This window comes from Tauraco erythrolophus, chromosome 6 (genome assembly GCF_009769465.1).
Source record: "Tauraco erythrolophus isolate bTauEry1 chromosome 6, bTauEry1.pri, whole genome shotgun sequence".
Classification (NCBI taxonomy): domain Eukaryota; kingdom Metazoa; phylum Chordata; class Aves; order Musophagiformes; family Musophagidae; genus Tauraco; species Tauraco erythrolophus.
In genome coordinates this window covers 65567050-65579342 of record NC_141470.1, presented here as the reverse complement: position 1 = coordinate 65579342, position 12293 = coordinate 65567050, and the positions used below count along the sequence as shown (strand labels likewise).

Here is a 12293-nt window from a genome sequence, read left to right as displayed (position 1 = left end):
AATGAGTAAAAATCTGGCTGCTAAATGTATTTCAGGTAGGGAATTCAAAATACTCCTGGAAATAAAAGATGAGTAGATAAACGTCTCCAAATTAATCTTGAACCAATGGGAATTTTTGAAGTTTTTCTTAAAACTTAAGTTTTATCTTCATTGTAAATCGAAATTACCATAAAATGTTGTTCATTCACCTAGAGATGACTTAACATTATTGTTGATTTTTAAAATTTTATTTATTGTAACTTTAAAGGGAGGCTACATTCCATTAGGAAAGGGTGCATTCTATATTAGCATATACTGCAATTTTAGAGAATATTCTTTAGAACATATCTTTCCTGAAGAGATATCTGGAAATAAATAATGCTGTACAGATAAGCAATGCAATGATACTGCAGTGATGGTTAGGAGATTTGTGAGAGAACACAGAGATACATGTGATTAAGTGAATAAAGTGAGTGAATCATTTTCTAAATAGTGAAATTCTCTTTTTAAAATGTGTCTAGTCCATGTTTTGCGAGAAGTTTATTTTTATTTTTGAACGCTACTTGTATTTTTGGCAGGGGTCCTATGAACAACACTGTTCTTCTGGAGAAAATTAAGGCATGCATAGAGTCCTTACAAAAAGAAAGAGATGTCTTAAACCAGTTGAAAACTCAGCAAGAAAGTTTATCTGAGCATTTAACATGCGTGGATAAAGTGTTAACTGAAAGCCAAATGAGACAGCTGGAGCAATGGTGGCAACACATGGAACAAACAGTGCAAAAGAAACATTGTCAAGTTGTGGCAGAAATCAATGAATTTAACCTGCTTATGAATAAAGCACAGGATATTCAGAGACTGATACAAGAACAATGTTTACAAGCAGAGTTATATTCCTCGTCTGAAAGAAAAGCCAAATGCCCTGTACTTTGGGCCACAGAGCTGCAAGACATTAAACATGGTCTTTCTCTATTAAAAAGAAGGATTGAATTGCAGATGAAAAGAATTTGGAGTGATCAAGAGAAGGTAGCTTTGGAGAACTCTATACATGATTTGCAGAGCAAATTGGAAGCATTATCAGCGCAACAAACTCCTCAAGAGGATGTTCAGATGACTGGTCCTGCTCTCATGAAACATGAATTGATGAAAAGGCTGAAAGAAAATATTTCATGGGTCAAAGATTCACTGTCCTGTCTTGATCAGAAAGCAGCACTTTTCCCTAGTGATGTTAAATCACAGATCAAAAGTTGTCAGCTTATGAACACGGAAATTCTAAACAGAGAGCCTGTGATTCTGTCACTAGATTATGGGCTGCAGCACCTCGTTCCCACCTTGAAGCCAGAGGAGATCTCTGATATGACCTTCCTTTTACAAACCTTGCAGGATTCATACAAGGCTCTTGTTTTAAAATCAACTCAAAGATTAGAGCACCTAGAGCTCCAGCTGGAGGAGAGGCAAAGACTTATTGCAGAAGTAGAAAAAGTTCACTGTCAGCTTCGAAATGCTGAGATGCTTGCCAGGCCTGACATGAACCAGACCAGCACATGGCCAGAATTAATCAATCAACAAGCCATTTTAGCAGAGATTTTAAAGGACATACAGGAAATAGAAGAACTTATCTCATCCCACTGTAAAGAGAGTCAGGTCACAGCTGGGGAACTGAGCCTGTCTGAACAACTATTTTTGATTGATCAGTTAAGAAGTCTGAAGAATAGAGCAAGGAAAACACAGAGGCAAATTCAGAGTAAACTTCATGAAGTAGAAAAAAAGATAGCTGTCTACAGAGAGTTTGCTGAAGGAATAACTTTATTGCAGCAAGATCTTAATGATCTACAGTATAGTGAAATGAATCTAGAAGAAGGTGAATTATTAGGTGCCCGGCAGGAAGTGAAGGATAAATGCAAAGCACTTAAAGAGAAAGTATTAGCTTTTCAGTCTGATTTGTCACAAATGATGAAGTACAAAGAGATCTTTGGATGTGTAAGTCTAAAATGGGACTCACTGCAGCTGGATGAATTGCAAACTAATTTTTTAAAAATTAAAAATAAAATTCAAGAGACGATAATAAGCTTTGATAATGTTGTTAGGGAATGTGATAAGATTCAAACATCACTAAGTGAAATCCAGACTCTGACATCCACTGTAAGAAAAGAAGCTGACATCCTAAATGATGTCTCTAGCTCTTCTCCTGCCGAGAATCTTGTATCTGCACAGATTCTGTTTCAGATAGTTGAACAAATCTTGTACTTAATCCAAGAAGTAACAAATCAAATAAACAAAAATGAAGTCTTTGATACACCATTCAAAGTTTCTCAGATGAAAGAAATAAAGAGCCTGGAGAAAGATGTTGAGGAGCTGAATCAGTTTCTTCAAAACTTGGTCTCTAGACTCCAGTGTGTAAACAAGGAAGATATCCAGAATGAAGTAGAACATATATTCCACATCATAAAGCATATTCAATTAGAGCTCCAGCAACCACTTCTGATAGACATAAAAACAATGCGGTATGAAAAGATGCGATGGGAAGCAATTCAGAATATGATGCAAGTAAAGTTTTCTGCTGTTAAATGTATAGTGGAAAAAGAGAGGGAAAAACAAGAGGAAAAGTCTCTTGCTGCTGTTATAGAAACAAAATTAGAGGCACTGCAAGACCATGAAATGCGACTGAAGACAGATGTTGCTGCCCGTGTTGTAAGTATATTTAATAAAAGTAAGGTATGGCCATATATTTTTTCCCCAATAATTATATGAGGTGTCTGTGACTGTAGTGTTTATATTTTCATGACTTATATCCTCCTTTTATTCTAATAACTGAATCGGCCCATCATCATCTCTGCATTGGTGGATGTGGTGGGAATCATGATAATAAACTAAGGATAGAAAGAAATTAGTTGTATTCACTTTGATTATAATCAAGCACTGGAGATTAGCACAAGAAAAGAAAGGTAAAGGGGAGAAAGGAAAAAGTTGTGTTGAAATATTGAGCTGAAGAGAGACTGGGTGCAATTGTCCGGAGATTATTCTTGGGACTGATTTTATGTAACATGTAGAGGAAATGATGAAAACACCAAGACATGAATGGATACAAACAAGGAAATAATGAGGTAGTAGCTAATAACAGGGAAACAGACTCAACGTACCTGATGGACTTGTGGTCCTGCTGCCAGATTTCCTGGTTTGCTGTGCTTCATCTTCACTGCTTGGGTGTTGTGAGGGAAGTACAATGCCCAAGTTTCTCTGCCCTGTGGGAATCCAAGAGCTGGCAAAGTAACACATGATTCTGTGTATAAATACATACGAGTTTAGTGAGAAGCAGTTTGGCAAGTCATAGTGGAGATATCCCCTGGAGCAGAATAATGTGGGCCTTCCTTATCTGAACAGGATGTATACTGTCATGTCCATAAAGGATCTTAATGGCTCTTGTGCTCTGCCATTCTTCTCTCTGGAGCTTTCCAGTATTGGCAGTTCCCTCATAACCTCTGTTCCTATGGTTGAGGGTAACCAGTCCATAGGTTACAGCATTGCTCTGTGACTACCTAGATAGCAGCGTGCATTTACCGTGTGTCCTTCCTCACCTCCTCAGACCGGTTCTGGGAGCGTTGGTCTCAAAGACAACCAGGTGTGAAATTCTGAGAAGACCATCTGGTGATCCAGAGGAGCACAGCAGTCTTTCTTGATTGTTCTTTTGTCTTTTTAACATTTTCAGAGTGCTCTGGAGGAGGCATGTAAGACTGCTGAGCTTTATACCAAGGCTGTTCAGAGGGCTGCCAGGTTCCTCGAGGACTATGAAGCTCAAGTCCAGTCTGCTGCAGCAGATCTCGATAGCTCAGAGGAGGTCTGTCAGACTGCACAATGGAAACAAGAAGAGTTCAACTCTTTAAAGGCTGACATAGAAAACCTCTACTCCAAGCTGAAAAACCTGGTGAAACCAGAAGAGAAAATACATCTGGAAAATACTTTAATGGAACTAGTCAGTAAGAGTTTAGTATTAAGGGATAAGGCTCAAAGAAAGGAAGCGGATGAACAGAGGTAGGTTTAAGAGATCTTCCTAGATCATGTTCCTTATTATGAGAAATTTGACTGATAATAAATGCAGTGTTGTTTCTGCTCTGATAGAACCAGGTAATTCAGCAGAAAGAACTACAAGCATTTCTGTTGATCCCAGATGTGATTGTAATGAAAGGAAAATTACCAGACAATAAGCATGTTGCTACTAACTTTGAATGCAATCATTTTTAGTATATTCCAAAAGTTATGTATGGGCCTCGACTGAGTGTCATAGGGTGCCAGAATCAGAAGAAAGCATATTTCCACAGTCTCTAGTTCAGTGCTGGTGCAGAGTAGACTAATTTTCAGAGGTGCCTTAATGCGTGTCTTCCATAGGCTATTCTGATGGCTTGGGAAGGTAAAGACCAAATAAGACGCAGCCCATAGCTTCTTTCTTTTCTTTCTTTTCTTTCTTTTCTTTCTTTCTTTCTTTTCTTTCTTTTCTTTCTTTTCTTTCTTTTCTTTCTTTTCTTTCTTTTCTTTCTTTTCTTTCTTTTCTTTCTTTTCTTTCTTTCTTTCTTTCTTTCTTTCCTTCCTTCCTTCCTTCCTTCCTTCCTTCCTTCCTTCCTTCCTTCCTTCCTTCCTTCCTTCCTTCCTTCCTTCCTTCCTTCCTTCCTTCCTTCCTTCCTTCCTTCCTTCCTTCCTTCCTTCCTTCCTTCCTTCCTTCCTCCCTTCCTCCCTTCCTCCCTTCCTCCCTTCCTCCCTTCCTCCCTTCCTCCCTTCCTCCCTTCCTCCCTTCCCTCCCTTCCCTCCCTTCCCTCCCTTTCCTCTCTTTCCTCTCTTTCCTCCCTTTCCTCCCTTTCTTTCGTTTCCCTGCCCATGGCAGGGGGGTTGGAACTAGATGATCTTTGAGGTCCCTTCCAACCCTAACCATTCTATGATTCCATTCCTTCAAATATTGGTACAGAAGAGATCTGAGGGACCGTCAGATACATGTACAGAAAAGGTTTGGGAGACAGAGTAAAAGATTTTTAAATTGCTTGCTCATGATCCAGTGCTTCTGGTTCTGTTGAGCATAACCTTAAAATCTACTTTTGTAATCAAAGAATCGGATGACTTTAAAGGCTTATGTAATAGAAGAGATAATAAGATACTAAAATAAGAAATTAGAATTGTAGAGACCATGCATCATAGGGACAAACAGAATGTGTATAGGAAACTCCCTAGTCTGCTACGGCCCTCTGATTATTATCCATTACTGGTAATGCAAGTTGGTAGTGATGAGCTAACAGAGAGAAGTCCAAAGGCCATCAAAAGGGACTTTAGGGCATTGGGGCGATTGGTCGAAGGGTCAGGAGCCCAGGTAGTGTTTTCTTCAATCCCTTTAGTGGCAGGAAAGAACATAGAGAGGAACAGAAAATCAGATTTGATTAACAGATGGCTCAGAGGCTGGTGCCACCGACGGAAATTTGGTTTCTTTGATCATGGGGAGGCTTTCCCTGAACCAGGTCTGATGGTACCGGATGGAACATGCCTTTCTCAGAGGGGAACCAGGGTCTTAGCTCAAAAGCTAGCAGGGCTCATTGGCAGGGCTTTAAACTAGATTTGAAGGGGGAGGGAGGGAATATCAAGAATGATAAAGATATGCTGGAAGTACCCGTAGAACAGAAGAAGGGAATTCCAGCCACTCCAGCCAAGAAGTCAGATTCATACCGCTGTCAGCATGGCACCAGTGCCAGCACTGAGGGTCCAGAGGCTGGGGAAGGATCGCAGGTATGTTCAAACGAACTTACACTGCCGTCCAAGAGAACCCCTGTCGCTCCAGCCAGCGAGTCGGCTTTGTCGGAGGCCCAGCTGAAGTGTCTGTACACCAACGCACGCAGCATGGGAAATAAACAGGATGAGCTGGAGATGCGTGCACATGAGCAGGGCTACGACCTTATTGGCATCACGGAGACGTGGTGGGACGACTCCTATGACTGGAGTGTCAACATGGAGGGGTATAAGCTTTTTAGAAAGGACAGGAAGGGGAGACGAGGAGGGGGTGTCGCTCTCTATGTCAGCAACCGGCTGGAATGCGTGGAGCTTCGCCTGGGGTCGGAGGAGGAGCTGACAGAGAGCTTATGGGTCAAGATTAGAGGACGGAGACGGATAGGGGATGTTACGGTAGGGGTCTGTTACAGGCCACCTGGCCAGGAGGACAGAGCAGATGAGGCGCTTTATAGCCAGATAGGAGCAGCCTCGCTGTCACAAGCCCTGGTCCTCATGGGGGACTTCAACCACCCTGACATCTGTTGGAGAGACAATACAGCAGGGCACAGGCAGTCCAGGAGGTTCCTGGAATGCGTGGATGACAACTTCCTCCTGCAGGTGATAGAGGAGCCGACAAGGAGGGGTGCCATGCTCGACCTTGTGCTCACCAACAGGGAGGGACTGGTGGGTGAGGTGAAACTCAAGGACAGCCTTGGCTGCAGTGACCACGACACGGTGGAGTTCAAGATCCATGGGGCAGCAAGGAAACCACTCAGCAAGCTCTGTACCCTAGACTTTAAGAAGGCGGACTTCGGCCTCTTCAAGGACCTGATGGGCAAGGTGCCATGGGAGGCGGCCCTGGAGGGACGAGGGGCCCAGGAAAGTTGGTCCACATTCAAGGAGCACCTCCTCCAAGCTCAGCAGAGGTGCATCCCGACGAAGAACAAGTCGGGCAAAAAGGCCAGGAGGCCTGCGTGGATGAGCAAGGAGCTCCTGGACCAACTGAAAATGAAGAGGTTAGCCTATAGAGGGTGGAAGCGGAGACAGCCTGGGAGGAATACAGAGAAGCTGTGCGAGTGACCAGGGATCAGGTGAGGAAGGCTAAAGCCCTGAAGGAATTGAATTTGGCAAGGGATATAAAAAGCAATAAGAAATGCTTCTATAGGTATGTAGGGGACAAAAGGAAGTCCAAGGAGAATGTAGGCCCCCTCCGGAAGGATACTGGTGCTCTGGTCACCCGCGACATAGAGAAGGCTGAGGTACTCAATGAATTTTTTGCCTCAGTCTTCACTGATAAAGCCTCTTGTCTTACCACCCAAGCTGTGGAAAGAACTAGCAGGGACTGTGAGGATGAACCACCGCCCACTGTACTTGAAGAGCAGGTTCGGGAACATCTGAGGAACTTGAAGGTGCACAAGTCCATGGGACCTGATGAGATCCATCCGCGGGTCCTGAAGGAACTGGCGGATGAAGTTGCCAAGCCACTGGCCATTGTATTTGAGAAGTCGTGGCGGTCTGGCGAGGTCCCCGATGACTGGAAGAGAGGGAACATAACCCCCATTTTTAAAAAGGGGAACAAGGAGAACCCGGGCAACTACAGGCCAGTCAGCCTCACCTCTGTGCCTGGCAAGGTCATGGAGCAGATTCTCCTGGGAACCATGCTAAGGCACATGGAGAGCAAGGAGGTGGTGGGTGACAGCCAACATGGCTTCACCAAAGGCAGATCGTGCCTGACCAACTTGGTGGCCTTTTATGATGGGGTGACAACATCGGTGGACAAGGGTCGACCAACGGATGTCATCTACCTGGACTTGTGCAAAGCTTTTGACACTGTCCCGCACGACATTCTTCTCTCTAAACTAGAGAGTCATGGGTTTGATGGATGGACCACTCGGTGGATAAGGAATTGGCTCAATGGCCGTACTCAGAGAGTAGTGGTCAACGGCTCGATGTCCATGTGGAGACCGGTCACGAGTGGCGTCCCTCAGGGGTCCGTGTTGGGCCCGGCCCTCTTCAACATCTTTGTCGGTGACGTGGACAGTGGCATGGAGTGCACCCTCAGCAAGTTCGCCGATGACACCAAGCTGTGTGGTGCCGTCGACACGCTGGAAGGGAGGGATGCCTTCCAGAGGGACCTCGACAGGCTGGAGAGGTGGGCCCGTACCAACCTCATGAAGTTTAACCAGGCCAAGTGCAAGGTCCTACATCTGGGTCATGGCAATCCCAGGCACAAATACAGACTGGGCGGAGAATGGATCGAGAGCAGCCCTGAGGAGAAGGACTTGGGAGTACTGGTGGACGAGAAGCTCAATATGAGCCGGCAATGTGCTCTTGCGGCCCAGAAGGCCAACCGCATCCTGGGCTGCATCAGGAGGAGCGTGGCCAGCAGGTCAAGGGAGGTGATTCTCCCCCTCTACTCTGCCCTCGTGAGACCTCACTTGGAGTATTGCGTCCAGTTCTGGAGTCCCCAACATAAGAAGGACATGGACCAGTTGGAGAGGGTCCAGAGGAGGGCCACGAAGATGATAAGAGGGCTGGAGCACCTTTCCTATGAGGACAGGCTGAAAGAGTTGGGGCTGTTCAGCCTGGAGAAGAGGAGGCTCCGGGGTGACCTTATAGCGGTCTTCCAGTACCTCAAGGGGGCCTACAAGAAAGATGGGGAGAGGCTGTTCAGGAGGGCCTGTTGTGATAGGACAAGGGGTAATGGTTTTAAAATAGAGGGAGGTAGATTCAGGTTGGATATTAGGAAAAAATTTTTTACCATGAGAGTTGTAGAACACTGGAACAGGTTGCCCAGAGAGGTGGTGGATGCTCCATCCCTGGAGATGTTCAAGGCCAGGTTGGATGAGGCCCTGAGCAACCTGATCTAGTTGGAGATATCCCTGTTCCTTGCAGGGGGGTTGGACTAGATGACCTTTGAAGGTCCCTTCCAGCCCTAACGATTCTATGATTCTATGATTCTATTACAAACTGGGAACTCAGGTTTGGGAATATCTGAGGAGGATGGAGACTTAAATCAAGATACAATTCTTTTGAGCAGCTCCATGGCTGATACATGAATATACATACCTGTATTACTTTACCTCTGTGGCATTTGTACCTGCATCTGTAAAGTATCTCAGATATCAAACCTGAAGTCTATAACAAATGCTAATTGAAGATAACTTGCAGAAGACTAAGGACTACTAGTTCAGAAGAATTTTGGGTTTTTATTCTAGTGGACATTGTGGTTGGAGAGAGGAGCAACCACAACAAAATTTAATTGGTCTGTTAATTGTTTCCTACAGGTATTTTGAAAAATACAAAAGCTACACAAAAACCAAAGATAAGGTGTGTGATGATCTTAACAAACTGAGAAAGTTGCTTAGTCAGTCTTTCTCTCAAATACCAATGTCTTACAAAGAAGCTTTGGAGCACTTTGAAGAAAGCAAGGTAAGAGACACTCTGGAGAATTCGTAAAGCTTATGCAAAACGTGTGTGCCATGCATGTGCTACACTATCCATGTGTAATCATAGTAGAAAAAAGTGAAATTCTCTATCCTATATTTATGTATATATAAGACTACAGAATATATTTATATATGTGTAAAAAGACCGGATTATAATAGGCCATGTAAAATGAAGTACATCTCATTGCTGTAGAAAACAAACATTATCTGTGCTTAAGATAGTGTTGCATTTCTGTTGAGAACCCTCATTGCTTCTTTGCAGGACCAGGGCCGATCAGATTTCTAACATTACTGTTGTTTTCCCTCAGAAGTGAAAATCAGAGAATTTCCCCACCCAGGACTCTCTTGCTGCCTCCTCACCTGACCTCTGCTATGACCAACCTCTTTGCTGTCTTCTCTTTTAGTACTCATCATATTAAAGGCTTGTCATTTTATATATCTGTAACTCCTCATCATTTCTTCTCTTCTAAATAACCAGAAAGAAGTAAGAACAACCTAGTTGCCTGGCCACACTGTTCTTTCTTTGTTTTGCTCGTTTTATTTACCCCATCTTTCTCAGCAGTGTTAGCCAATGGAATTCTCTCATTACAACTGTATTTAACCAGCTCAGTGGAGCAATTGCCATTTTATTAGAGGACCCTAGTCATGTTACTGAATGCCTCTTTAGCACTTCTCACTGTACTGTTTTATTTATTTGCTTGTTTACTTTTCCTATAAGATTTTAGTCTCCAACATTGACTCGGCTGAAGATGATCTTGTGAAGCTGAGACAGGTCTCTGGAGAGCTGATGAGATTATGCAAGCGAAGCGACAAGGCACTGGGCAGGATTGTAAGAGTGCTGTGGGAAAATTGGCTGGGTTTGCTTGAGGCAGCTGAGGGTCTGGAAATTAACTGTGAAGAACTAAAGCAGGAGTGGAAATTCATCAATGAAGAGGTGAGTTGCTCAACAAACTGTAAGTTTTGGGAAGTGAGGCAGGGATGAGACTTGGTAAAATGGCATGTAAAAGTCTGAGATCAGTGCAGAATATAATTTCCCACCCACTGATCAGCCAGTTATCCCCAGCCTTCCTTGAACCTGGAGTCAAAAACGATGGGGATTCTTACAGTACAAATTCTCTGAACCCAGAACAACTGTGTGTATGGTTATGTCCTTTGTTAGAGCAAGCTCTAATGTTTTGGCACACTTCAGAGGTTCAAGTTCTCTGGCTTTGTAATTCCCAGTACTTAGTCATGTGTATGAGTAAATGAATAATGTAACTTAAGGTAATGGAATAAAAAAGCACTTTATCTCATGCTTTGACATGCTGTTTGCTTAGCTGGAACGAGAAACAATAATTCTTGATAAGCTCCAAGAAGAACAGCCAGAAAGTCTTAAAGAGAAAGAAAAGGCCACCAGAGAAGAACTGGTAGAATTACTAGATTTTGTGAACTCGTTTGAGGAAAATATCAAGCAGCAACAGCTCCTCTTATTCTTACTTCTTCACCGAATAAGAAACATCCTGAATACATCTGAAAATACTGAGATGGAAACTGCCTTTCCCGCCTTATGTGAGATAAAAGCAATGCAGGATCGCTGTAAAAAGTAAGTGGTATGACATTTCTGTTGAAGATATGACATAGGACTACTTACAAGCACACGGTTTTATTGAGTATTAAAGAATATATGAAAACTGTAATGCACTTAATAAGATAGCAAATTTCCTACTGGGTCAGACCAATGCTCCATCTAACCCATATTCTATCTCCAGCACGGGCATTGGGAGACAGTAGTTAGGCAGAAGACCTGAGCCTGGCCATATCATGTGTGGGCTGCAATTAGTATTCAAATGTAGAAGGAATTAGAAGGGATAATGGTGGATTTTGGAGGTGAATCTTCCACTCTTGGGAAAATCAGACCTTGTGCTTTTTGCAACAGTGCAACTTTTGCATTAAAAAGTGAGTGCCACTGTTTAAAATTTGCCTCAAACATTTTTTTTTTTCAAACCTGTGATTGTACTCGCCCTTCTCCATGCGTGCAGCCTGACCTGGAAATCTTTGTGAACATATTCTGCTCTGCCAGCATTTTCCGTCTCTGAGAACGTGAAGTCTGTTTGCTGTTTAAATACGCATGCTATCTGATTTGGTCTACCAAACATACTAAGTTTAGCAATATCCAAACACTCATTTTTGAAGAAACTGAGACAATAAAGGACAGAAACTCAAAGATTTAGTTACAGAAAATAATACTAAAATAAAGACGTGGTTCTGGATATATACTTTAAAAATATCTGGATTAAGTCTGTGCTTTGGTTTCTCCTACTTAGTGTAGAATCTAACACAATGTATTCTTGTGGGAAATCTTTCATAGGTTGTATGAAAAGACTCAAGACCATAAGGATTCTTTACAAGCTGAGATTCAAGAGAGGAACAAGATCATTGAAGAAATAAGTGCTGTGACAAATGCATTACAGAATGCTGCATCTGTGTTATTGCAAGATGCTACTGAAAAGGCAGGACAACTGCAGGTTGGTAACGGCTCTGTTATTGTGTGGGGACATTTGGAATGCCTTCTGTTTTATGCTGGCAGTTGAATTTGCTCCACAATTAGTGGCAAAATACATGCATATGCACATTGATTTAAAGAGAATGAATCTGGCTCAGCAGAATATGAATGGCCCTGCCACGTCCTTGGTTCGAATTCCTCTCCCTCTGTGTGGTCCAGTTAGCAGCCGTAGAAGTCTTTCCAGATTGCAGAGAGATTCACAGCCACTTGCATGTCTTTTAGGAAGGACTGCTTAGCGCACATCCTGCACCTCTTCCCCCTCTATATACCTGGACAGAGCAGCTTTTCAGATGCTCTGGATTTGCTGTTCCACATCAGGAGCTTAACCTGGTAAATGCTTTTTAGAAATCAAATTGTGATCAAGACGACAGTCTCCACTAGCAGCAGCCAGCACTCTGCAGCAACCCAGTCTATACATCTCTGTCATTTCAAGTGTATTTTTGTTATCCTTCTTTGAATTCTTGACTTTATGAAATGGCCTTATTCCTAACTCTTCCTGAATGTGGGTTTATTTTTTTATTCTTTTCATTGTATTTGTTTCAATTTAGCCTTATTGTTGCTTTTATTGCTTTCTTAGTTTTTAAATC

At 42.9% G+C, this 12293-nt stretch overlaps 1 protein-coding gene across 1 annotated transcript in view; it reads left to right on the top strand.

Moving 5' to 3' along the window:
* The window catches only part of LOC104383626 (nesprin-2-like), a 162223-nt gene that overhangs the window by 36591 nt on the left and 113339 nt on the right, over nt 1-12293 (top strand). The window contains exons 30-35 of the mRNA XM_086613635.1: nt 558-2667; nt 3683-4005; nt 9003-9147; nt 9883-10098; nt 10481-10746; nt 11512-11668. Coding sequence (XP_086469761.1) covers nt 558-2667; nt 3683-4005; nt 9003-9147; nt 9883-10098; nt 10481-10746; nt 11512-11668 — 3217 coding nt within the window. The remainder of the gene's footprint in view (nt 1-557; nt 2668-3682; nt 4006-9002; nt 9148-9882; nt 10099-10480; nt 10747-11511; nt 11669-12293) is intronic.